This window comes from Culex pipiens, chromosome 3 (assembly GCF_016801865.2).
Source record: "Culex pipiens pallens isolate TS chromosome 3, TS_CPP_V2, whole genome shotgun sequence".
NCBI lineage: Eukaryota > Metazoa > Arthropoda > Insecta > Diptera > Culicidae > Culex > Culex pipiens.
Window position 1 is genome coordinate 6,898,585 of NC_068939.1, and position 25,429 is coordinate 6,924,013.

At 36.7% G+C, this 25,429-nt stretch overlaps 2 protein-coding genes across 4 annotated transcripts; one reads left to right on the plus strand and one right to left on the minus strand.

Moving 5' to 3' along the window:
* Window positions 1-19: 19 nt before the first annotated feature.
* Window positions 20-4,014, minus strand: LOC120419741 (protein MTO1 homolog, mitochondrial). The gene is made up of 5 exons (XM_039582543.2): window positions 3,995-4,014; window positions 497-2,138; window positions 340-443; window positions 219-279; window positions 20-156 (listed from the first exon to the last, which is right to left on the minus strand). Exons 1-5 carry the CDS (start codon window positions 4,012-4,014, stop codon window positions 55-57), a joined length of 1,929 nt encoding a protein of 642 aa, XP_039438477.1. The 3' UTR covers window positions 20-54.
* Window positions 4,015-5,260: 1,246 nt separating this feature from the next.
* LOC120419777 (retinol dehydrogenase 12-like) lies at window positions 5,261-25,315 on the plus strand. 3 transcript variants are annotated; one of them, XM_052710680.1, is made up of 6 exons: window positions 5,261-5,378; window positions 14,711-14,977; window positions 24,061-24,166; window positions 24,229-24,389; window positions 24,448-24,855; window positions 24,917-25,315. In XM_052710680.1, exons 2-6 carry the CDS (start codon window positions 14,889-14,891, stop codon window positions 25,149-25,151), a joined length of 999 nt encoding a protein of 332 aa, XP_052566640.1. In that variant the 5' UTR covers window positions 5,261-5,378; window positions 14,711-14,888; the 3' UTR covers window positions 25,152-25,315. The 3 variants fall into 3 exon arrangements, with proteins under 3 accessions (XP_052566640.1, XP_039438544.1, XP_052566641.1); XM_039582610.2 differs by having other exon boundaries at window positions 5,274-5,378; window positions 14,759-14,977; XM_052710681.1 differs by having other exon boundaries at window positions 5,360-5,378; window positions 14,747-14,977.
* The last annotated feature ends 114 nt before the right edge of the window (window positions 25,316-25,429 follow it).

Consider the following 25,429-nt stretch of genomic DNA (forward strand, 5'->3'; position numbering starts at 1 on the left):
ATTGTTTTTTTTTCGAGTAAAGTTTGACTTGTAGTGATTTTTGGAGTTTTCCTTTTAGTGAAGGGTTTGGGAAGCCATCTCGTACTGTTTCACGAATCTCACCAATCGGACAATGGTTGACGGAGTGATGCCTTGGATCCGGCTGGCTGCGGCGATCTGGAAGTGTCAAGATTTTTTTTGTTATTATTTGACTTAAGATTTTACAACTTACAACTCACCGTCTGAGGTTGTATGTGAACCAGTTTCTCCTGTTCTTCGAAAGACAAATTTAGAGATTTGCTAAAACAATAAACAAAGATTTCAAGTTGTGAATTTATAACAATAATTTGCTCAACTTACGAAAGATAGTCAATAGACTTTGGAATATGGAGTTGCTCGTGTTTTTGCACTTCCTCGACCTCCTTAATCTGGTCTTGAATGGACAAACTGTATAGGGCCTCAATCTGAAATTAGTAATTCTAAGATTCCAACAACTCTAAACTTCCTTCAAACCCACCTTCAACCGCTCGCACAACACCCGATCCTCCGCGATCCACCCCAGCACCGTCGGTTCCAGCTCGCACAGCTGTTCCGTCCTCACATCATCCACCGAAACCGCCAACATCTCGAACGCACTCTTGTAGATGCTGGACTTGCCCTGTGGCAACCGCAGCTGCTCCTTCCACGTGTTGCTCCCCCTCTTGATATCACTGAGAAGTTCAACCGCCCGCCGGATTTTGCTCCGGATTGTGACCATCTGCTGGTAGCGTTCCTCCGAAACGAGTCCAAGTTGATAACCCTTCTCCGTCAGCCGCAAGTCAGCGTTGTCCGGTCGCAGACTGAGTCGAAACTCCGCCCGACTCGTGAACATTCGGTAGGGTTCGTTCGTGCCGAGTGTGGTTAGATCATCTACTAGAACTCCCAGGTATCCCTCGGTTCGACTGATTAAAAGTTGATCTCGTTCGAGAACCTTTGCAGCGGCGTTAGCTCCAGCCAGAACACCCTGCGCTGCCGCCTCCTCATACCCGGTAGTTCCGTTGATCTGACCAGCGAAGAACAACCTGCCAACGCGCTTTGTCTCCAGCGTCGGGAAGAGTTCCCTCGGATCAACAAAGTCGTACTCAACGCCGTAACCAGGTCGAGCCACTTCGGCCTTCTCCAAACCGCGCAGGCATCGAACCAGTTTGACCTGTTCCTCCTCCGGCAAGGTGCAGGACAATCCATTCGGGTAGATCAGCTCACTGTCGAATCCCTCCGGCTCCAACCAGATCTGATGCGTTTTCCCACCGAATCGAAGCACCTTGGACTCGATCGAGGGACAATACCGTGGACCGGTCAACTCCTCGGTCACGTGCCGATTGCAGTGCAGATTCCGCTTGACGATCTCGTTCACCTCGGGGCTGGTATGCGTCAGGAAGCAGTCCAGCTGATCCTCGGCACGCAGCCATACGCGATCGTTCATGAACGAGAACGGCACCGGTGGGTTGTCCCCCGGGTGTCGTTCCAACGCGCTGAAATCGATGCTGGAAGTTTTTATTCGCGGAGGAGTTCCCGTCTTAAGCCGGGCTAGCTTGAACCCGAGCTGTTCTAAGCTGGCGGCTAGTCCGATCGCTGGTTCATCACCGATCCGACCAGCCGGACGCGTTTCCAACCCTATGTTGATCTGACCCCTCAGAAATGTCCCTGTAGTGATGACCAACGACTTTGTACGGATCACATCACCGTTCTTCAAGCTGATCCCCTCAATTCTCCCACCTTCCAACACAATATCCTCAACGGAAGCCTCCACAATATCCAATCCCTCCGTCCCACCAAGTTCCCTCTGAATCTCCGCCCTATACAACCCACGATCGATCTGCGCCCTCGGACCCCAAACGGCCGGCCCCCTCCTTTTATTCAAAACCTTGTACTGAACGCCACTGCGATCACAAGCCCTCCCACAAACCCCATCCAGCGCGTCAATCTCGCGAATCAGATGACCCTTCCCAATCCCCCCGAACGACGGATTGCAGGACATTTCACCGATTGTGACCCGCTTTTGCGTCACCAGCAGCGTCCGGGCGCCCATCCGGGCCGCAGCCGCGCACGCCTCTGTCCCGGCGTGGCCACCGCCGACCACCACAACATCGTAAGACGTGGAATCTCCTTGAGTTAGGTGGCTGTAAGCGAGGACACGTGTTATGCAATGGTTTGACGCTTGACTTGTAATGCTTACCGAATGCTATGAAGCTGATTTAGGACTAAAACACGCCTAGAAGCTAGCAGCTTCGAGTATTTCAGCATTATTTCGGACTTAGATAATGCTTTCAAGACTTATGGCCTATCTACAATCACTTAGCTTAGAACATCTAAGTAAAGTAGTTACTTAGAAAAGTCTGCAACTTACGTTCGTCATCCACAATCAACTTAGAAAACTTGCTGGGCTGATATACGTTGCTATGCAGTTGTTTGTTTACCTTTGATATGGAAACGTCAACTTACCGTAGATTTTGAAATTTTCCAAACCAAACGTCAGTTTCTAATTTGATTAAAGTAATTGTAGAAACTCAGATTCATTTCCATTGATTCAAATTCCTAAGCTAAGTGAAATTTTCTAAGCTAAGTGATTGTAGATAGGCCATTAGTGTGATACTGGTATGGTGTACCGGTCAATGTTACGAATCAGTGCAACGAAGAGAACGTCAAAATGAATGTTTTGGTCAATGTATCGAAGAATGCGCGATAAGGTACGTCAACAAATTATGTTTCATTGTGTGTTTTGGGAGTGACATCATTACGACTTTTTAGTTTAATCAAAATTTTATTTCTGATTAATAATTAACAATTTCAATAAAAAAAAGTGCAGGTGGTTATGTTCTAAATGACCAATAAGACAAAGAACTTTGTACAAAACTCTAAAAAATCATTAATTTATGTTTTTTAATTCTTTGCCAATCATTGAGAAAATAAATTGCCAGAAAACGTAACCAAAACAAGTATGGTTCGGAAAATGTCTATCTCCCCCCCCGCCCCCCCCCCAGAGAAAACGGCATCCAGAAATCATGGACCTACCAACCAACCACTATCGAAATGGCAAATTTCATGTCCAGTCTCAAAAACGACATTGCCCCAAGTCGCATGGTTCGATAAATGTCCCCCCGGTAGAACCTTCCCCAGAGCACTGGCCACTCCGGGTGTGGCCAATCCTGTCAAAATGGCCATTTTCATTACCAGTATCAAAAACCATGAATTTTGATACCCATATTGCCCCAAGTCGCATGGTTCGATAAAAGTCCCCGGTAGAACCTTCCCTCAGGGCAATGGCCACTCCGGGTGTGGCCATTATCCTACCAGAATGGTCCCAACCCCATTGCCCTAAATCATTCTGGTTTTCGTGTGACCTTCCAACAATCTTTATAAGAACAGAATTCCTCCCAAGTTGGTTTACAACCTGTGTCTATCAATGTGTGGATGTGTGTGCCTGAGTAATAAAATTACCACTTATTGATACCCATATTGCATCAAGTCGTATGGTTCGAATAATGCCTCTCCGGTAGAACCTTTCCCAGGGCACTGGCCACTACGGGTGTGGCCAATCCAGTCAAACTGGCCATGTTCATTACCAGTTTCAAAAACCTTGAATTTGGATACCCATATTAACCCAAGTCGTATGGTTCGATTAATGCCCCCCCGGTAGAACCTTCCCGAGGGCACTGGCAACTCCGAGTGTAAAAAATCCGGTCTAAATTGCCATTTTCATTACCGGTTTCAAAAACCATGAATTTTGATACCCATATTGCCCCAAGTCATATGGTTCGATTAATGTCCCCCCCCCCCCCCCCCCCGGTAAAACATTCCCTTTGGGCAATGGCCATTCCAGGTGTGGCCAATCCTGTCAAAATGGCCATTTTCATTACCAGTATCAAAAACCATGAATTTTGATACCTATATTGCCCCAAGTCGCATGGTTCGATAAAAGTCCCCGGTAGAACCTTCCCCAGAGCACTGGCCACTCCGGGTGTGGCCATTATCTTACCAGAATGGTCCCAACCCCATTGCCCTAAATCATTCTGGTTTTCGGGTGACCTTCCAACAATCTTTATAAGAACAGAATTCCTTCCAAGTTGGTTCACAACATGTGTCTATAAATGTGTGGATGTGTGTGTCTGAGTAATAAAATTACCACCGTGGATCCGTCTTTGACGAAACCTCGTAAGGTACTGAAATTTTCTGAGGCTATCTGTTAGCTTAAATAGTACGCATGAAATGTGGCAGTGGTGCAACATTCTCGCGTGACAGTTCTACGAAAGCAGAAGGCAAGGCAAAATTTGTAAAGTGCTCTCAGCCAATCAGCAGCCGGGATTTTTCCTGCATTCATTTTTTATTTTCATCTTAACTTTTGAATACTTTAACAAAGTTTTATCAACTTTGTGAGGTAGTCTAATTGCGATTTAAGACTTCCCCTTTCGTTTGGTAGATAAAGCATGCAGATTGCTTGAATTGGGTGGAAGATATTGTACGATCAGTTCCTAGCTGGACTCGGTCACTGGAAACGACCGGCGACTCAGTGACCGACGAAATAGGCGGCGGGCCAGATGCGGGCATAAAAATGTCAAAATCTCTTCCCCCCTCACTTCGTCTCACCATCCAGCTGCAGTTTTGTTGACAAACAAACGGAGCACGCGGTCGCATGATGGCGGCATCGAGCCAGAATTAGGGGTGATCATGTGATTAAAAATGAATGTTTTTTCAAGAAAAATAATATTTTTCCGACCGAATAAAAAAATTGCGAGCATGTTCAAACAATTATTCCTGATGTCGGAGAAGTGATAAAAAAGCAAAATTTTAATACATAATTTTTCTATAAATTGAATTTTTTCACTCCTACTGGGAACCCCTTGGTCTATCCACGACCGTTTCCAATGACCTTGAGAAGATGCCAGAAAATCCAGCTACGAGCTAAATCCACAATATAAGCGTTCAAACAATTACACAAATCGTTACACTTTCGCTTCGCGAAATTTTGGATTGACACCCGTAGACAGTGCCCTTAGGACAAAGTTCTTTGTCAAAAATCTGTTTAATTTTACACCAAAATGCGACAAAATTGATTATTTCTCAAAGAAATATTCAAAACAAACCAACTTCAATACAACATGCCCTTACCAACCAACGCAACAATCAACCGAGCTGCAACACGCGCCCGATCGATCGCAGCAAGCGTCGCGACGATGATCGCGCTGAACGAGCTGCGCGCAGCGCAGCGCAACGACGTCGGCGTCGACGCCGTCATTCGTTGGATCGCAGTCGGCGCGTAAAGATCGCAAATTCATCGCGCGCGCAATTTTTGTCTTTTTTCAAATCGGAAGCAAAAAAAAAACAATAACCACTGTTGGTGAGCAACGGATTACAAATTGAAGGTGACAGCGATTAGTTGTGGTCAATTTAACTTTCCGCGGATATTTGGACGGTGTTTATTGCTGGCTCGTTGCTGAATCGGTCCAGCGGCTAGTCATCAATTGTATGAGTGTGTGGTTGTTCCGGTGCGCAAACGGATATCCAGCAAAACGTGGATCAGTTTAGAATTGGAACAAAGTGTAATTATCCCACACTCAGATATGGGAGCTGCGAACGCATCGGGTCGACTGCAGTCGTGCGTGATTTGGATGTGATAGAAATTTGCAATGGAAAATCAAACGTGGCGAAAAAAGTGTTTTCCAAAGTGCATTCAACGATTTTCATGAGGAAAAAAAATCAATTGATCATTGTGATGAAAAGTGAAGTGATTTTATCACTTTTATTTTTATATTATGCAAACAAAAAAAAACTAAAGATATTCACTAGGGTGTTTCATCCGAACAAAAAAGTTCTCAGAATCAGGCAAACCGAGGTTCCCCTAGTAGAGGATACCCATAGGGACTCTCATGCCAAATATCAGTCCGTTTGGTTGAGAATTGGCCTGTCCCCAGCGGTTTAAAGTTTACATGGAAATTACTATGGGATTTTTGTGCTTTTCGTTCAATCGTTCCTACAGGTCTGGGGACAACATGGATTCACTCGGAATAAAGACAGGTGTGTAGGGGATGGTCCAAGGAACAAATTCCAGAAGGAATTAGGGTTGTCCATTCTGTCCCCAAGGTGCGCATTGGATCGACGTCCGGTGTCTCCAGAATCAACGATCCACCCTTCAAATGTACGCATTGTCCTTAGTATGCTATGACGGCTAGCTGAAAATTACGACGCCTCATGTCAGACGGTGAACACGTGGGGAAGCATCGATTGCATTATTATTACAAAATCATAATGTTACGTTATTTGGAATAGTTCAAATTGTTACAGGAACATCAAAAATTATAATTTTATTACTTTAAAGTATGTTTCTGAGCCAAAACTTGAGTGGATGCTCTGCCACGTGTTCACCGTCTGACATGGGGCGTCGTAATTTTCAGCTAGCCGTCATAGCATACTAAGGACAATGCGTACATTTGAAGGGTGGATCGTTGATTCTGGAGACACCGGACGTCGATCCAATGCGCACCTTGGGGACAGAATGGACAACCCTAATTCCTTCTGGAATTTGTTCCTTGGACCATCCCCTACACACCTGTCTTTATTCCGAGTGAATCCATGTTGTCCCCAGACCTGTAGGAACGATTGAACGAAAAGCACAAAAATCCCATAGTAATTTCCATGTAAACTTTAAACCGCTGGGGACAGGCCAATTCTCAACCAAATGGGCTGGTATTTGGCATGAGAGTCCCTATGGGTATCCTCTACTAGGGGAACCTCGGTTTGCCTGATTCTGAGAACTTTTTTGTTTAGATGAAACACCCTAATATTCACAGAAGCTCACGCTAGTGGAAAACTCATCACAAACAATTTGCATGAATAATGACGAATTAAAAGCATCCAACGAACTGATTGATCTCATTTGGCTGGTTCTAGGTTTCGTTTAATTAGCAATTAATGTTGAGTCTTGGGAACATATTATTACTGTTGTAGCCTGGGAGTAATGATTTTTGTGAAGTGATAGGCCATAATTTTGGTTGTCAGTCTGATCAATATGAATGTCAATCGATGCAATCGAAATAATGATTAACAGTAGACTTGAAAGTAATACAATGAAAAATTTGACAATAAAATATATCAATATTTGACCTATTGTATTGCAGATACTGTGCATTCCTTAAAATCTTTTGCATTTACAAAAATCTTCATTAAGTGAGTGTTCAATTTTCGATTGAATGATTTTGAATCCGTGAAATTTGGATCTTGGCCCTAATAACCTTTAGAATTACATAAAATTTTGTTAAAATCGTTGATTGACTAATGTCATGGATAGTTTAATGTGTAGTTTAAATTGATATTAGTTTTAGCTCGTGAATTTTTTTCTTAAACACAAAAGAATGTAAAATTATCTAATTCAAAGCCGTTGATGCTATCATATTTACAAATCTCTGTTTAAATGTGTTAAATGAGATTATTATTTGCATATAACGTAAGAAAAAGTAAAAATATATAATTAAAATATTTCAAAAACATAACGAATTAAAAGAAACAACTAGCCTCTTTGTATTCAAATGTTTAAAATATTTTCTGGAATTATCAAAACCAAAAGTTTCATAAACCTTTCTGAAACATAAAAGAAATACTTAAGAGCGAGTCCACGAGCAAAGCATACCCATCTCGCATCGACCTCACCAATCTGCCTGAAATTTTCAGGGGTTGTTTGTACATATAAAACTAGCATCTGGCCAAAATATGAGCTATCTAGGTCAACGGGAAGTGGGGCAAATCGGGACACAAAGTTTGAAGGTTCAAAAACGTAAAAAATCGTAAAAAGGCTGTAACTTGGGCAAAATTCAATTTAATTTAAAAATTCAAAATGCATCTGAAAGGACTTAAAACATGCAACAAAATGCAGGATAGAGCACCCCGATTGGTTAAATCTAAAGGGAGTTATTGACATTTTAGTGAAAAAATAGCACAATTTTCAAACTCAAATAAAAAAGTGTTCCATCCAGATATCAACTCGATTCGACCTGCAGCTTGTAGGAGACATCTGGGACTACCATCTGAGACTGAGAACGCTTTGGGTAAGGCAGTTTAACATATTAAATAGATACTTTTACTTTTAGTGAATTTTTTGGTTGTAAATTTTTGCTCGGGGGACCCCTTAGATCCCATTTTCTGATGATAATTTTATCATATTCGTGTTCCTGAGACAATTTCACAATAGAAACATGCATAAAAATGTTTGTTTTCATCCATTTTAACCCTTTAAAAAATGAAAGTTAAAAAAAATCTTCGATTCACATTTACTGAAATTCAAGTTCGTTTCCAAGGATACTAGATGACACCAGAAAAAAGCAGCATCTCAATTTTTTTTTAACTTTCATTTTTTAAAGGGTTAAAATGGATGAAAATAAACATTTTTATGCATGTTTCTATTGTGAAATTGTCTCAGGAACACGAATATGATAAAATTATCATCAGAAAATAGGATCTAAGGGGTACCCCGAGCAAAAATTTACATCCAAAAAATTCACTAAAAGTAAAAGTATCTATTTAATATGTTAAACTGCCTTACCCAAAGCGTTCTTAGTTTCAGATGGTAGTCCCAGATGTCCCCTACAAGCTGCAGGTCGAACCGAGTTGATATCTGGATGGAACACTTTTTTATTTGAGTTTGAAAATTGTGCTATTTTTTCACTAAAATGTCAATAACTCCCTTTAGATTTAACCAATCGGGGTGCTCTATCCTGCATTTTGTTGCATTTTTTAAGCCCTTTCAGATGCATTTTGAATTTTTAAATTAAATTGAATTTTGCCCAAGTTACAGCCTTTTTACGATTTTTTACGTTTTTGAACCTTCAAACTTTGTGTCCCGATTTACCCCACTTCCCGTTGACCTAGAGTGCTCATATTTTGGCCAGATGCTAGCTTTATATGTACAATTAACCCCTGAAAATTTCAGGCAGATTGGTGAGGTCCAAACGACGTCCCATACAAAGGGGTATGCCCTGTTCGTGGACTCGCTCTTAAAGATGCTAACTTTTGATGAATAGGCCGTTTGAGATTTGCTGCATTTTGCAGATATGTTTTGCATATTGTTCCGATTTTTGACTTTCTCAAATTTAATATAAATTAGATTAAAGCCGTTGAAAATATTTTTCAAAGTCTGTGTCCATGGCATGCCATGAAATTTCAATTTTTTGACCGCGAAAAATTATATAGTCTCTATACCCGAGCATGGGTAAATAACAAGGGAAATGCGTAATAATACCTTTCTCTGGTATCAATACCAAATTTTGGTATTCCTGGACCCTTTAAAATTTGTCTTAAGGATTATGCAAGAGCAAAATGTGCTATCATACCAATTAAAGGTATTGTTTTGATATTGCAAAATTGCAGAATTTGTCAATGGTCGAACACCACATATTGGTATTCTTTTGGTATTACAGTGTTTTATCAAATTCCCCTGAAACTATGGGAAAATTTTGACCAATTTTGACAAAATAATTAATTTTGCGCTAAAATGATGTCTCAAAGCGAATGCATTCATTGAAAACAGAAAATTTTAAACTTGATTTTAAACATTTTTGATATACCCCCTGAAGAAATGACTTGAAATTGTGGAAAATTTTCAAAGTCAGGATGGCACATTTTGGTATTATTTTGGTATTAAGTGTTTTATCAAATTCCTCTGAAACTATGGGAAAATTTTGACCAATTTTGACAAAATAATTAATTTTGCGCTAAAATGATGTCTCAAAGCGAATGCTTTCATTGAAAACCGGAAATTTCAAACTTGATTTCAAACATTTTTGATATACCCCCTAAAGAAATGACTTGACATTGTGGAAAAATTTCTAAGTCAGGATGGCACATTTTGGTATTATTTTGGTATTGAAAGGTTTCATCAAATTCCTCTGAAACTATGGGAATTTCTTTTATAAATTTTGATGAGATAATTAATTTTGCGCTAAAATGACTTGAAACCCAAGAGTGTTAAAGCTGATTTTAAATTTTTTTTATATACCCACTAAGATTTTTTTTTTAAACGTTGAAATTTCTCTAAGTTGGGATAACCAAATACTTTGAAAAACGAGTTAATCGACAGATTATAAAATTTTGGTGATTTCCAAGGACGCGGGAATACCTAAAAATTAAACCATGGCAATACCAAGTTTTGGTATTTAAGCAATGTTCAAAAATACAGAAGACCTCAACTTGGTATTGAAATAGTTTTATTTTGAGGTATTATTTTACCCTTGGAATAACATGGTTTGGTATTGTTGTGCCCTTCCACATACTAGACTTTGGTATGATTTCATGGTATTTTACCATCTATTACTGGGCAACCAAGGGCACATTTTGGTCGCTGTTATTTGCCCAAGTAATACCAAAATTTGGTATTCCCGTGTTATCTACCCCTGCTCGGGTATGGGTCATTCCACCCGAAGCGGAACAGCACTTGAAAATTACCATCTCCGATTCTGCTCAAATTTGGCAGAGCTGTTGAGACTATCAAAACATGCAAAAATCCCGAATTTCATCCAAATCGGACCACCCCCTCCATTTTTGTACCCTCCCAAAAAATCGACTTTTTGGCGATTTTTGAGCAAAACTCCTATCTTCAAACGACGATAACTCAGGAACCGCAAATCTTAGAGGGTCGGTCTTAGACTCAATTTTGAAGGAAATTAGACGTAGAATCCATTTCCGTGGTCAAAATTTAGATTAAAATATGTTTTCTACCTGTTTTGCGCAGTTGAAAACTTTAAATGGCCGTATCTCAAAACAGCCCTATTTATTTTTTAAATTTGACCTCACCATCGTATTCCCCAGCCAATTTTACATAAGAATCACTTATCGACAGAAAGGAATATGTTTCGTTCCAGAGATATCGAATTTTAAAGTTTTGAGTACCGTAAACTGGGGTCAATCGGGACACGTGGGGCGAATTGGGACAGCAGTTTTAACCATGTTGGAGCAAAATATTTTGACTTTTCTGGTTGGTTTCGGTTAGAACAGACTCAGACCAACAAAATGTGTACATCCATTTCCAAATTTAATAGCTTTAAGTGCTCTAAAAACTGCTGTCCCTATTCAGACTGTAGTCCCGATTCGCCCCAGATTACGGTATTTGAGATTACCTAAATTAGCTACACTCGCCGCATCTGCTAGAAGCACTTGGGCGCGTTGATCAATAATTACTACCTGGTATTCTGTATGATGAATTATTTTTATTTTTTTATACGATTTTGAGAAAATTAATCCCTTGAACAATCTTTTTTTTGTTTAAGAATTATTTATTGGGTAATTTTAAATGCATTGTTTTTGCTGATCTCAGTGTCTTTGAACCATATTAAGTAAATTTTGAACTTTTAATATTTATTTGCAAATGCTACAGCGTTTTTACAATATAATTTTATCATTTTCATCTCATTAGGAAAAATATGAAAATAATATAATTTCATATTTTTCCTAATTCCTAATTTCTTCTTTTATTTAAAGCAAGAATAAATGTAGAGCTGGCTGTAGTACATGAAATAATTCTCATGGGTTGCCATGTGCGGTAGCGAAATAGTGCCATTCAGCAAAAACTTCGAAATCTGCCATACGGTTTGAAAGATTGATCATATAAAACCGATTTTTTATATTTTGAGCCAGTTTCATCTGAATAATTGATATTTTTTTTTCAATTCTGATACATTTAATTTCAAAAACAAAAACATGTTTTTCTGATACATGTGGACACAGCTGCATCGTCTTCCAAGATTTCGAAATGATTGACAAACAAAAAAAATCAAAAACAAGAAACCAACACAACTGAATTTGATCTTAATCAGATCATAAATCAAATTAATCTTTGTGATTTTCTCACATTTTTCAGTTTTATACTTTGGCGTCATCCATAAAGTATGTCACGCTCTAGGGGGGGAGGGAGGGTCTGAGCAAGTGTGACATTGAGTGTTGTAAGTATAAAAAAAATGTGTCAAAGGGGGGGGGGGGGAGGGGGGTAAATTTTGGCTGATTTTAGCGTGACGTACTTTATGGATGAAGCCTTTCTTTTTTTTCAGAAATTCTCCTCCTTAATCATGCTTCACGAGAGTTTAATTCATGTTAATTCATTATTTTTAACACGATAATGTATCGTACACTTTTTCTTAAGAAGTGTTACTTACAAGATCAATTGCAATTTCCTGCTAGCTCTGTGTGAATTCCATTCTGCCCTGTATTGCGTGTCATTCTTGCTCTGTCCTGTGGGCTAGCACATAAATGCACCGTATACTTTTTTTTTAAATTTAAGATTATACAGCAGTTTCCTACTAATTAACTAATGATTATTTTGGATGAAATCTTATTTCAATAAATAAACAGGTAGCAGTTATTGATCAACGCGCCCGAGTGCTTCTAGCATATGCGGCGAGTGTAGCTAATTTAGGTAATCTCAAATACTCAAAACTTTAAAATTCGATATCTCTGGAACGAAACATATTCCTTTCTGTCGATAAGTGATTTTTATGTAAAATTGGCTGGGGAATACGATGGTGAGGTCAAATTTAAAAAATAAATAGGGCTGTTTTGAGATATGGCCATTTAAAGTTTTCAATTGCGCAATACAGGTAGAAAACATATTTTAATCTAAATTTTGACCACGGAAATGGATTCTACGTCCAATTTCCTTCAAAATTGAGTCTAAGACCGACCCTCTAAGATTTGCGGTTCCTGAGTTATCGTCGTTTGAAGATAGGGGTTTTGCTCAAAAATCGCCAAAAAGTCGATTTTTTGGGAGGGTACAAAAATGGAGGGGGTGGTCCGATTTGGATGAAATTCGGGATTTTTGCATGTTTTGATAGTCTCAACAGCTCTGCCAAATTTGAGCAGAATCGGAGATGGTAATTTTCAAATTTGCATTTTTTCTTGCACACTTCAGGTGGAATGACCCATATATTATTCATATCACAGCTTAATTTTCAGAACAATTGTCTATTTATTCCAGTTGTTTTGCAATATCACTGCCATTTTGTTTTTTGTTGTTTTGTACATCGAAGTTCATTCAAATTCAAAACATTTTTAACAAGCTCAAACATGCCAAAAAAGATATTCAATGCAGAAAATTGCATTTTAGATTGTTTTCGGTTTATCAGACGTCTAATTCCAATAAAATTTTTAAGCTTTCTGAAAAGAAACCATAGATTTTTCGGACCAATTTTAAAGAGGAGTAGGGGGAGAGACATTAACTTTATTTGCCACGGGCCAACTCCTAGAATAATGGCCTATCTACAATCACTTAGCTTAGAATAGTTAAGTAAAGTAAAACTTAGAAAATGTACACAACTTACGGCCGTCATCCACAATCAACTTAGAAAATTTGCTGGGCTGATATACGTTGCTATGCAGTTGTTTGTTTACCTTTGATATGGAAACGTCAACTTACCGTAGATTTTGAAATTTTCCAAATCATACGTCAAGTTTCTAATTTTATTCCTTTTCATTGTAGAAGATCAGATTCATTTCCATTGATTCAAACTCCTAAGCTATGTGAAATTTTCTAAGTTAAGTGATTGTAGATAGGCCATAAGTAATTTTCACTTCAACAGGCTACAAAATTGGAACTAGGAAGTTGTTCGTCAGCGTTTCGAAAATATTTTTGATGATTTTTGTTGCTTTTTTTCATGAATTATTTTAACATTGAAAAAAAAAACATTATTCGAAAATCAACATGTAAACGGTGCACTTTGTCAAACGAAATTGAAGCCATTTTCAATCGCAAATTCTATATAACAGTCCAGACTAGATTATCCAATGCTTTGATTATCAAAAGTTCGATATCCGATGGTTTCTCAGGAACTTCGGATATTGTGGATTCTCTTTTCAGTCACATTTTAATCAATTTTGAGTATTTGAATGTCTGTTACATTACTAAATGCATCATTTTAAAATTTTATCGCTGACATTTTGGCCGCCAACTTTGATTCAAATATATTATATTATTGATATTATATCAGCTTGAAGACACAAAACAATTCGCTATGTAGTCAAAATTTATTTTTTTCGAAGACTTTAGGATAATCGAGTTTGCAACGTACTCCCAAAAAATATCATAAGTCATATGAAGTCATATTTTGTCCATAGATGATTTTTTTCGTTCCTTACTAAATTTGAAAAAAAAATAGGATCAAAAATTATGTTGAGAACTTAACAAATATTTATTTATGTATATTTATTTTAAAAAGGGCATTATTCTCTGCAGGCTTTTTTTCAGAAAATCACTATAACCAACAACTTTGAAAAATCGATTAGAAAGTTCCTTTTCAAGATACAGATTTTCGATTATTCACATGACCTTTTTTATGAGCAGCCAACAAGTGTTTCAAAATTCTAGGAAAAGCAACAAAAAATTGCAAAAGCGGTTGAAATTTTTTTCTTCTGTGAAATTATGTCATCAATATTTAATCCGGATAACCCAATAAGCATAAGATTAAATAATCCCCCCAAAGATAGTAAAGTTCCACCTAATTAACTTTGCAACTACCACCTAGTAGTACCCGCTTTCGGCCAAAGTGATTGTGATTAGTTCTCCTTTTTCGCACATTTCGCACAAGCCTAAAAATAGCCCCCAGGGCTATATGCCGCAGAGTTCATAACCGATCAAAATCGTTGCGAAAAATTCGCCACCACCTGTGTGACCTGTGATTTTTGTTGTTTATGGTTCATTAGTCATTTTTGGGTTCTCCTACAGCCAATTGAAACGTTACCCAAAAATGAAGCAAATTAGCCTTTTTGGCAGGTGTGTGCAGTAAATCAACACTAATTGAGATGGTGTTAGATAAGTGGTTGAAGTAAAACTCTGGTGAACAAAAGTGAATAGAAAAATTTCGAATGAATATCGGAACCTGCCAGCAACAACCGGCAGCAAAATGGCGCAGAAAAACGACGACATGTTTATGATCACCAGCATTTGCCTAGCCGCAGCCATACTCATCTTTGCGTTCGTGTACTTTGTAAGGTAAGCAGCTCCGTAAAAAAATAAATCTGTAACGATCGCAGAGCGAGGAGATCAACTGGATTTAGCTTGGTTTAGATTTAGTTATATCTTAATTAGCGCTGAGGAAAATGCAATCAGCTTCGAATAAATGCAGTCCATTTGACCTTTTGCATATTTTGAGCTATGTTTGTCGAAACTGAACTAGTTTGGCGCCAATCACAGAAGGCGCTTTGATTGAGGCACGTGCGTCAAATCTCAGCCTACTAATCCTGTAGAATTGAACAGAGGCAAACGTTTCATTGAGTACTTGTACGTTATTCTATTTGTTCAGCTGAAAACGTTCTTCTATAAATATTCCTCCGACAATCCAGCGTTCTCCAAGGTCCAATTGCCGGCTTTTAAAGAGCGTGGAATATGTTGTGCAGCAGCAGCACAATCAATATCACCACGTAGAAACGGATAAGTTCAGTTGCCCCAAGTCCACGATCAAGTCAGAGTTGTGTTGTGGAGGCAGGTGGCACTTTAGAAGACAAACCGCGAAATCGGAAATACATCTTAGCTCTACTAGGGAAGGCAGACGACGACGACGACGTTGAGGTTTCAAGGCTGGTTTGCCATTTTTTGCCTGAACTTCAAACGGGGGCTGCCTTTACTAACCCAGTGACTGAGTGGATGGATGGGACCCCCTTAATGGAAGGGGGTGGTGCTGACTGGTTTTAATCGGCAAAAGTGATTGGATTTGTGGTTGGTAGGCTGCGTTATGGTTTTATATTATTATCGTATGTGGGGGTGACTATGGACCACAAAACGATACAGCCATACTTTTTTTTTCTTTTCAAATGAATGAAACTAAAAACCATTCAAAGTATATTAATTTGATGCACAATCCACTACGAAACTTACCGATTTTATGCTTTTTTATTATTGATTATTTTATATGGCTGATTAAAGCCATTTCGCGCCATACAATGTTGGCAGTTGTCCATACAAAAATGATACTGAAAATCTGTAGCTTTTAGGTGAAAATTTGTGATCGGCAAGGAACACGAGATTGATTTCCGATTTAAAAATAAAAACTTTTTTTTCATATTGAAATTTGCTTCCAATCATCCATATTTTCAATCATTTTTTTTGTTTTTTTTTTATATGTTCTAGGGGACAACACCCGCAACTTTTGAACAATAGAGAGGTTGTGACCAAGATTTAGAAAAACGTGACTCTAATAAATATTTGGAAAATTCAAATAGCCATGACTTTGAATGTTTGGACTTTTGGGTATGTAAGTCTTGACCAAAACCATAGGTCGTTCAATCGTCAGTATTTCTCAGACAAATTTTAAGGACATTTTCTGATCTTTTTGAAAAAAATAATGAACATTACTTCGAAACATGGGGAAAAAAATACAATTTTTCAGTTCAAATTATTTATTAAGCAACTGGGTCATTCCATCTCTACTGAGTACACTTTTGGACTCAATCTTCACCGATTTGAACCAAACTTGGAGGGAACGTTCATCTATCGATAGTTAACAGAAATTCCAAGTTTGGTGCTGATCTGACCATCCCTCTATTTTTGGCACCGCCCTCTTTTTTGGCGATTTTCTCAAAAGCCTTTTTTTTCTTTTAATCATAATTTTGCAAATACTTGAGCAAAAAATTTTCAACAGATTGCATGCCCACTAATATTATATTTCAACGTTTTAAGTATTAAAACTCAATTTTGGCCTGTTTCTTATATTTTTATTTGATTTATTTTATCACCATCGAGTTCCCCTGACAATTTTACATAATAATCAATGTAGACCTCAAACTAACATGAACTATTGGCGAGATACAGCGATTTTACTGAAAAAATATGATCAAAGATTAAATTGGACACTTTAATTTAAAAATTAAAAAAAAAACTAAGGAAAATAAAAGTTAGAAAAACAAAACTTCTGATACTTTAGAAAATCTTAAACTCTATCTTTCTAAAATTATGAAGTTTAAAATTCTGGAATTATTTTTTTGAAATAAACAAATCCATTGAATCTCAAATTTTTAATTCTTATTTCTGATTTTATCAAATTATTTAAGAATTCTTAAATTCTTTTGTTTTAAATTTAAATTTTCGAGCTTATTTTTTTTGATTTATTTAACATCTTATTTAAGCGCAGCGTTTTCGAAAAAAATGAACTTTAAAATTTGTGATTTATTTTTTCTTTCAATTTTTTTTAATGACAATTACAATATATGTCAATTCTATAATTTTAACTATCAAATTCTAGTTTTGTGAATATTTGAATTTTAAACTTGATTTTAAAGCCTTGAATTTGTTATTTTTTATTTTTGTTTTGCAAAAAAATTTCACATTACCATTTTTTTAATTTCTCAATTTAAAACGTTGTTTTGGTTCACCCATACAAGTCTCCCCACAATTTTGGCAGCTGTCCATACAAAAATGGTATGTAAATATTAAAAGAACAGAACTTTTGAGTGAATTTTTTGATCAATTTGGTGTCTTCGGCAAAGTTGTAGGTATTGTTGAGGACTGGTACACGGAAAAAATTTGCCAATTTTGTAATTAACATTTTTTCCACAAAAACTCAATTTCCCAAAATACGTATTTTTTTTTATTTTCGAGATATTGTGATAGGTTTTAGGGGACAAAAACCCGCAACTTTTGAGCTATAGAGAAATATGGCCAAAAAACCTGTCGCTGAGTTATAATTTTTTGAAAAAATTGGTATTTTTGAAAAAAATCTAAATTTTATACAAAAACAAAATTGACCTCAATATTTATGTAAAATTGAATTTGCAATCGAAAAGCACTCAACAGTATTTTTTATAGCCACCGAAAGTTTGATTTTAACGAAATATTTGCAGTTTTTTGATTTTTAAAAATAGTGACCACGAGTGACCATTTCTGAAAATATTTTTTTGAAAGGTTCAGATAAATTGCTATGAAATTGTTTAAGAGACATTGAGATTGGACCTCTGGTTGCTGAGATACAGCGGCACAAAGAAAAAAAAACCCGGAAAATTTAAGTTTGCTAAGTCTCACCCAAAAAACCCATCATTTTCTAATTTCGATATCTCAGTAACTAATGGTCCGATTTTCAATGTTAAAACATGAAACATTTGTGAAATTTTCCGATCTTTTCGAAAAAAATATTATTTTGAATCAAGACTTAAATTTTTAAATGGCGTAATTTTGAATGTTTGGCCCTTTTGATATGGTCCAAGTTTGAGCCAAATCAAAAAATAAAAAATTGAAAAATGGTTGAAATCGGCCGATTTTGTAGAGAAATTGCTCTCTAGCAAATGTATTTACAAAATATTGTCCTCAAAAGTTGGAAAAATTGCTCTCTAGCAAATGTATTTACAAAATATTGTCCTCAAAATGTTGGAAAAATTTCCTCATGAGGTTGAATATTAAACAGATATTTTTAGGGAAAGAAAAATAAATAAAAATTAATAAAAATAATTAAAAATTAATAAAAATTAATAAAAAAAATAAAAAAATAAAAATTAAAAATAAAATAATAAAAATAAATAAAAATTAATAAAATAGTTTTCTTTTACATGCAGATTATTATTTTTTTTTTGGTTATGTCTTAACATAAAGTTTTTTTTTAGTTTTTTTTTTCTTTTTGTGTAAAATTATTCAGTGTCAAAACCGTGGAGATTTTCCCCTGCCCTCTTAAAAAAGGGGAGCATCAACACTTCCCGTCTTCCGAATCCCTTTCCTTGTCCGTGGTGCGTCACAATCACTCTGTGGTGAAATCCAGTCTGCAATACGCTAAAATCACCGTCTCCTAGTGAAGCGAAAATTATTCAGTTTCAAAAAGTGAATTCATATGGCTGAATGCAGTCTATAAAATCGCAGTTCAAATTACAAAAAATCATTTTTTTTTTCAACTTTTGGAGTTTTTCAAAGATTCAATCTTTTGAGAACATTTGAACTGATTATTTTCAGTTCTATTTTTTAGAAATTAAATCTCAAATCTCTAATAAAACATTGAAGTTACAGTAAAGTTTGCGTAAAAATTTAAAAAAAAAACTTCTGATTGTGTATTTGAACGTTCCAAACTCATCCACTCATCCGCAAACATGAGCATTCCAAGCCGGAAGTTTAAAATTCACTTTGTTTTCTTTTTTTCAAGAACGTAAAAAATCGAAACCTGTTAATTAACCGAAAGTCATTACACCGTTACTAAGGTAGTTGTTTATGCATTTTTAAGGGATTCTGGGGCCGTATTAGCTACTAACCCACATGCATTTCCACATAATCACCTGTGCAAATTCCACACAACCCCCTACAAAATTCTCAGTATAGATTGAAAGCCTACTGTGACGAGACGAGCGGAGGGGAAAAAAGTGAGCTTAATCACGATTGACGATGGCTTTACGAGAGAGCGAACAAACAGTTGCAGATCAAGATGCGCTCCGATAAGCCAGACACGCGTCACGCAAGATTTGTGTTCAAACTGCCCACAGAACGATATGCCAAGGAAAACAATGGAACATCTGCCCCCCTGCCAGAGGGTGGATCAGCGGCCAATTAGTGTGTTGCAAACACATACTCCTAACGAGAGTCGTGCATAAATTACGAATGCTCCAATTAAAGTTTGTCGAACTCGATTGAAGCTGGAAGTTTCATATGCAAACTATTGATTTAGAAGTAATTTATGGTTGCCCCTCTTTCAAAAAGCCGCTCATAGCTGTTTATTCATGCACTCCAATACCAGCAAATCTGTGTGAATTGTTTTGATTATTTTATTGTTTGATGAAAGTGTGATGGAATCTCGTTATGAGCTCGTGTACATTCTTCTACAAAGATTGTTATTGTTATCGAGTGTATGTGAGTTTGCGATGCAATTCGAACACATCTTCACACAAACATTCGAACAGAGAAAAGCTGAAAACAGTAGCAAATAGCGCAATAACTTAATTTATGGGTGGGCTGAGCAAATTTGCGCCGGTTTTTATTTTTAATTTCTGCTGACAAATCGTGACACGGGGCCAGGGGCATCCGTTTTAGGAAGTGGAAGTGATTTGCTATCAAAAGTGTCCCCGAGAGCTGGTGATGAGCCGAGCTGATGTGCGGCCCGGGTAATTAAGTGCGGTGCTGTCACTTTGAATTGACCAGGGTGGATGACATTTGCTGCCGGGAGCACTGGCTTGGAATGCTAATGTAGTGCTGTATACTCCCTTGTGGGTTGTGTGCATTTTGAATACTCGACAGAACTTTAACGAAAGAATCGATTTTCATTTTCCAAAATACGGTTTTTGTAAAATATTTATTGATTTTATGTGGTTTTCAAACCATCTATTTTTATACTGTCTGTTTATACATAAATTGGTCAGCCATTGCAGCTTTCCACGCTTAAAAAATAAATTACTAGAAATTCTTTGCCAAAAGGAACTTTTCATCAATAAAAATATAATAAAAATGATCACCTTTTATTCTGCCCTAAAATATTGAGAAACACAGGGATGCCAGATACACAGATTTGTCTGTGCTTCACAGACATTTGAGCTCGTGTCAGACATTTTTTGAGGTACACAGACTTTTTAAAAACTTCATTAAATTGTTATTTTGTTAAAATATCAATCGAAACTTATTTCGTTAGTCTTCAAATGCTTAAACACAATTTTTGATAGATTTCTATGACTGTAAATTGATTTATTTGAATTTTAGACAAAGACACAGACATACACAGACTTTTTCACAGACATTTTAAAAAATCATGTGGCATCCCTGGAGAAACATGTCATTTTATGGATAATTCTATGTATTTTTCGAAACTGCAATAACTCAGAAAGGTCATTAGGCCGATGCAAATATTTTAAAAAGTTTTTGTCCCTCGGCCCTGGCCGAGGTCAAGGGGTGGGGCAAAAAAATAAAAAAAAATAAAAATTTAAATAACAAGCCATAGTCTTCACATTTAAATGAAAAAAGTGTTTTAAAATGCATTTTACACTAGTTCAGTTGTTTTGCAATCATTAGTTTTCAAAAAATCTAAGATCTGACAAAAACAAAAATTGTATCGAAAAAAAAGATTTTGCATCGAAATTTTTCAAAAAATCTTAAGATTTTTTAATAAACCCAAACATGTTAAAAATGATTTTAAAAACTTTTAACAATATTTGTACCAGCCTTAATCGATTAGAACAAAAAATGTATTTTAAAATAACTTTTTTTTCGAACTTTGCAGGGTTGTTTAAAAGTGTAACAATATTCTACAAGCGGTTGAGCAGCCAGATTCTTCAACAGCTTTAAGAATTTTACAAAAATTTTGTTGAAAAAGAAATGATTTTTATCACTTTTGACCAGTTTACCAGTTCAAAGTTTAAGCATATTAAATTAATCGTGTGCTTCCAAAAGTATTTTTTTTTTTCGAAATGTTTCGCTCATTTTGCATTTCGACATGACGTTTTTTGGGAACTTTGCAGGGTTACTTTTTAGAGTACCGTCATCAGAGGTGACATTGGGTCTGGGGAAGGTGAGATTGGGTCATACAATTATGCTGAAATTTGTATGACCCAATCTCACTCCCCAAACCCAATGTCACCCCTAATGATGGTGTTCTACAAAGTTTTATAACAGACAAAAACACATTTTAAGCTAATTTTGAATAAAAATTACCATTTGGATTTTTTACATATGTGGCTTATGTACCGCTAGAATAAAATAATTTTTTGTTAAAAAATATGTGTATGTTGAGCGGCAGTTTCTGGTTTGTTTCTTTATTTCATTTTATTTATTTCTGTTTATGACTCTAAACTAAGTATAACAATGATATATTTTAAAATTTCTTTTTAAAAAGTTGAACTTTGAATTTAATTTTTGAATTTCTTAAAAAAAACATTGAAAATCAAGATATGAATCGAAAATAAAAAAATATTTTTGTTCGAAGATTTAAATCGCGCTTGGTAAATTTTTTTACACAAATCATGTGAGTGTGAGTAAAAATTGCCACTAAATTTAAAAAAGAAGGAAAAATTTAAGAACTTCCCAAATTTAAACAAAAAAATGTTAACAAGCCATGGTTTAAACATTTAAATTTAAAGAAAAAAAGAATGTTTTAATGCATAATGCAGTTGTTTTGCAGTCTTTAGTTTTCTAAAAACTAGGATTGGAAAGTTTTTTTTACAGTACTTTAATACTTATTTTTTTCAAAATTTCTCATATTTCTCAACTGAATACCAACGAAGCACAATGTATTTTATATTGTTCACTTTATTGCAAGTCATATTGGAATTTTGAATACTTTTAAAATTGCCCGCCCAATTTTTCGAGTCAAATATAAAAAAAATGACAAATCTTCAAGAAAAAATATTAAAAATTGAATAAAAAATCTTATTTTTCCTTCTACCTTGCATAAAGAACGTTTGAACAAAATTTCATCTAAATAAAAGAAATCTTTAAAAAAAATAACCAGCAAAAAAATACGGAAAAATACGATTTTAACGTCGAATTAAATGTACGGTCTTAAACATTTCCTTGGAGTAAAAATAGGTTTTTCGTGAAAGTAGATGATTTGATTTTTTTCTAAACATTTTAACTGCGGACTTAAACTAAAAAAAGCATTTTAAAAATTTGAGGAATAATTATAAAAAATATGTTCGTAGATATTTTTTTTTAATTTGTTGTTTTATTGGTTACGATAGTCTGTTAGTAAAAACTGTTTGTTTTGAAAAAGTTACTTTTTGCGTTTCTCTTTGTTTCGTCGTCCGTGTCTGTCGCGGGTGACCATGAATGGCCATGATCGATGACGACCAACTTTTTCAAAACTTTTTTTCGTAAAATCGCGATGACTCGTGATGTTTATAAGCAAACCCCTTATGTCTATATATCAAAATTTTTGTAATTATCTGCTCTACAACTTTGTAGAACATTGTCACACTCTAAAAAATAACCCTGCAAAGTTAGAAAAAACACAAAATTTTAAAATGAAAAATTTTGTTCTAAATGAAAAAATGACCCTTCTGGGACAATATAGATTTGAAAAGTACATTAAATTTCCCATAAAATGACATGTTCCAAAATTTTTCACAGTCGAGTAACGGAAAATGGGAGAATTTTTAAAACTTTTTTAGTGTTTTTTCGATGAAAAATACGTTTATTCGGAATTCTGAGTACGCCATCAAATCGGGCGTCTAATTTTACACAAAAGTCCCTTTGACACCAAATTTCTATCTCATCACCGTTTCAGGCTGCAAATTATTGAAAAACACCTCTTTTTTCGCATGTTCAAAAATGGAAGGGGTCGTACTGCCCCTCCGTCACGAGATATCAAAAAACGGACCTCGGATTCGTGATCAGGGACAAAAGTTACCCCTTAGGACAAAGTTTCACGCAAATCGAAGAGGGGTCGGGGCAGCTGCTGTGTGAGTTGGCGGAGAATTACCCTTTTAGCTTATTAAACTTCTATAATTAGGAAATTCTGAAGCTTTCTAGTTTTTCCCACTTGTTATATATAACATATAACATTTTGTAGATTTTATCGATTGAACTTTTCTATTTAGCAGTGTATTAGATCATTAGATTAGAAGAAGATTTGTCCGAATAAATTAATAATAAGATAAGATTCGGTTAACAAGTACAATTTTCAAAATACAGTCCAGACTCGATTATCCGAAGGCCTCGGAAGAACTTCGGATTATCGAATCTTTGGATAACTTAATCAGGAGAAAAAACTCTTTGCTGTTTAGGGGTCACACTCTAACGTGATTAAGTATTTTCAAATCCAAGAAGGCGGCCAAAATAGCGGTGATGAAATATAAAAAATGCATTTTGTAATTTAATTGGCAATTAGATATATTAAGTTTGACAACACAGAACTCGAATATTTTGTTAAAAGTAAAACAATTAAATAATACGAAAAACATTTTTTTTTGTTCGTGATTCGATTATCCGAAGTCCCTTACAAACCTTCGGATAATCAAAACTTCGGATAATTGGGTCTGGACTATATTAAATCACTTTGATTACTTAATAATTACTTTTAATCACAATAATTATCATTAATTACTAACTGAAAAACTTACAGGAATTCTTGACTACAACAAAAATTCAAGTAAATCGTCTAATGATTCCATTTCTTCCTTCTATTCCAGAAAATTCTTCCAGGGAGGCCAGTTCAAGAACAAAGACATCCGGTTGGACGCAAAGGTGGTCATCATCACCGGTGCCAACTCGGGCATTGGCAAGGAAGCAGCAATAGTAACTTTTTCTCCTTATTGTAACTCCAATATCACTAAATAATAACGATTTCCTCTTTCTAGGAATGCGCGAAACGAGGTGCCCGCGTCTACATGGGCTGCCGAGATCCCAACCGGATGGAGAAGGCCCGCCAGGAGATCCTGGACAAGTCCGGTAGTCAAAATGTGTTCGGGTTGGACCTGGACTTAGCGTCGTTTGAGTCAATTAGGAAATTTGTTCAAACGTTGGTTGATGGTGATTCTATGAGATTCATTTGGTTAATTGAATTTTGCTTATTTTAGATTTTTAAGTATGGAGCGAAGATTGCACGTTCTAATCAACAATGCTGGTGTGATGGCCTGTCCTAAGGATTACACTCGGGAGGGTTTCGAACTGCACTTTGGCACAAATCATTTGGGGCACTTCCTGCTAACGAATCTACTGCTGGATGTGATGAAGAGGACTACCCCCTGTGGGAGGATCGTGACGGTGTCTAGTTTTGCGTACAAGTGGGGTAACATCAACAAGGACGACATCAACAGTGAGAAGGACTACCACGAGTGGGAAGCCTACACCCAGAGCAAGTTGTGCAACATCCTGTTTACGAGACATCTGGTCCGGAAGTTGCGGGGGACCAAGATCACCACCTACTGTTTGAATCCGGGGACGATCAACACCGAACTGACTCGGTATTTGAACCGATGCATGATGTAGGTTTGCGTCTTCGCTAACAGGTGTTCAAACTCATTCAAAAGCTGTTTTCATTTTTAGGATCGCAGCGAAACCGTTCCTGTGGGTGTTCTTCAAGTCGCCCAAATCCGGTGCCCAGACGACACTGTACTGCGCCATGGAGCCCACCCTGGCCGGGGAAACCGGCAAGTATTACAGTGACTGTAAGCTCAAGGAGCTGGAACCACACGCCAAGGATGATGCAATGGCCGAGTGGTTGTGGAACATCAGCGAAAAGCTGACGGGACTGAATCATCATCACCATCATCACCGGTGAACAACAACAGCCAATCGGCTGTCGGAAGGAAGTCAGCTTTTTGCATCAGACCTATAAATTGTGTGCTGGTGGAAGGCCTCCGCCGTGCTGAGGTTACTCCACGCGTTTATTTCGTTATCGTTAAGGAACTATTATAAAGTCAAAGTAAAGCAAAACTCAATAAATCGTGTGTAATTTGTCACCCGAAACCCTCCCGAAATGATCATAAATCCTTCCAGTTTGGATCGTCAGCAGCCCAACGAATTAGTAAATAAAGTCACGACGTGCTCAATCAAAGT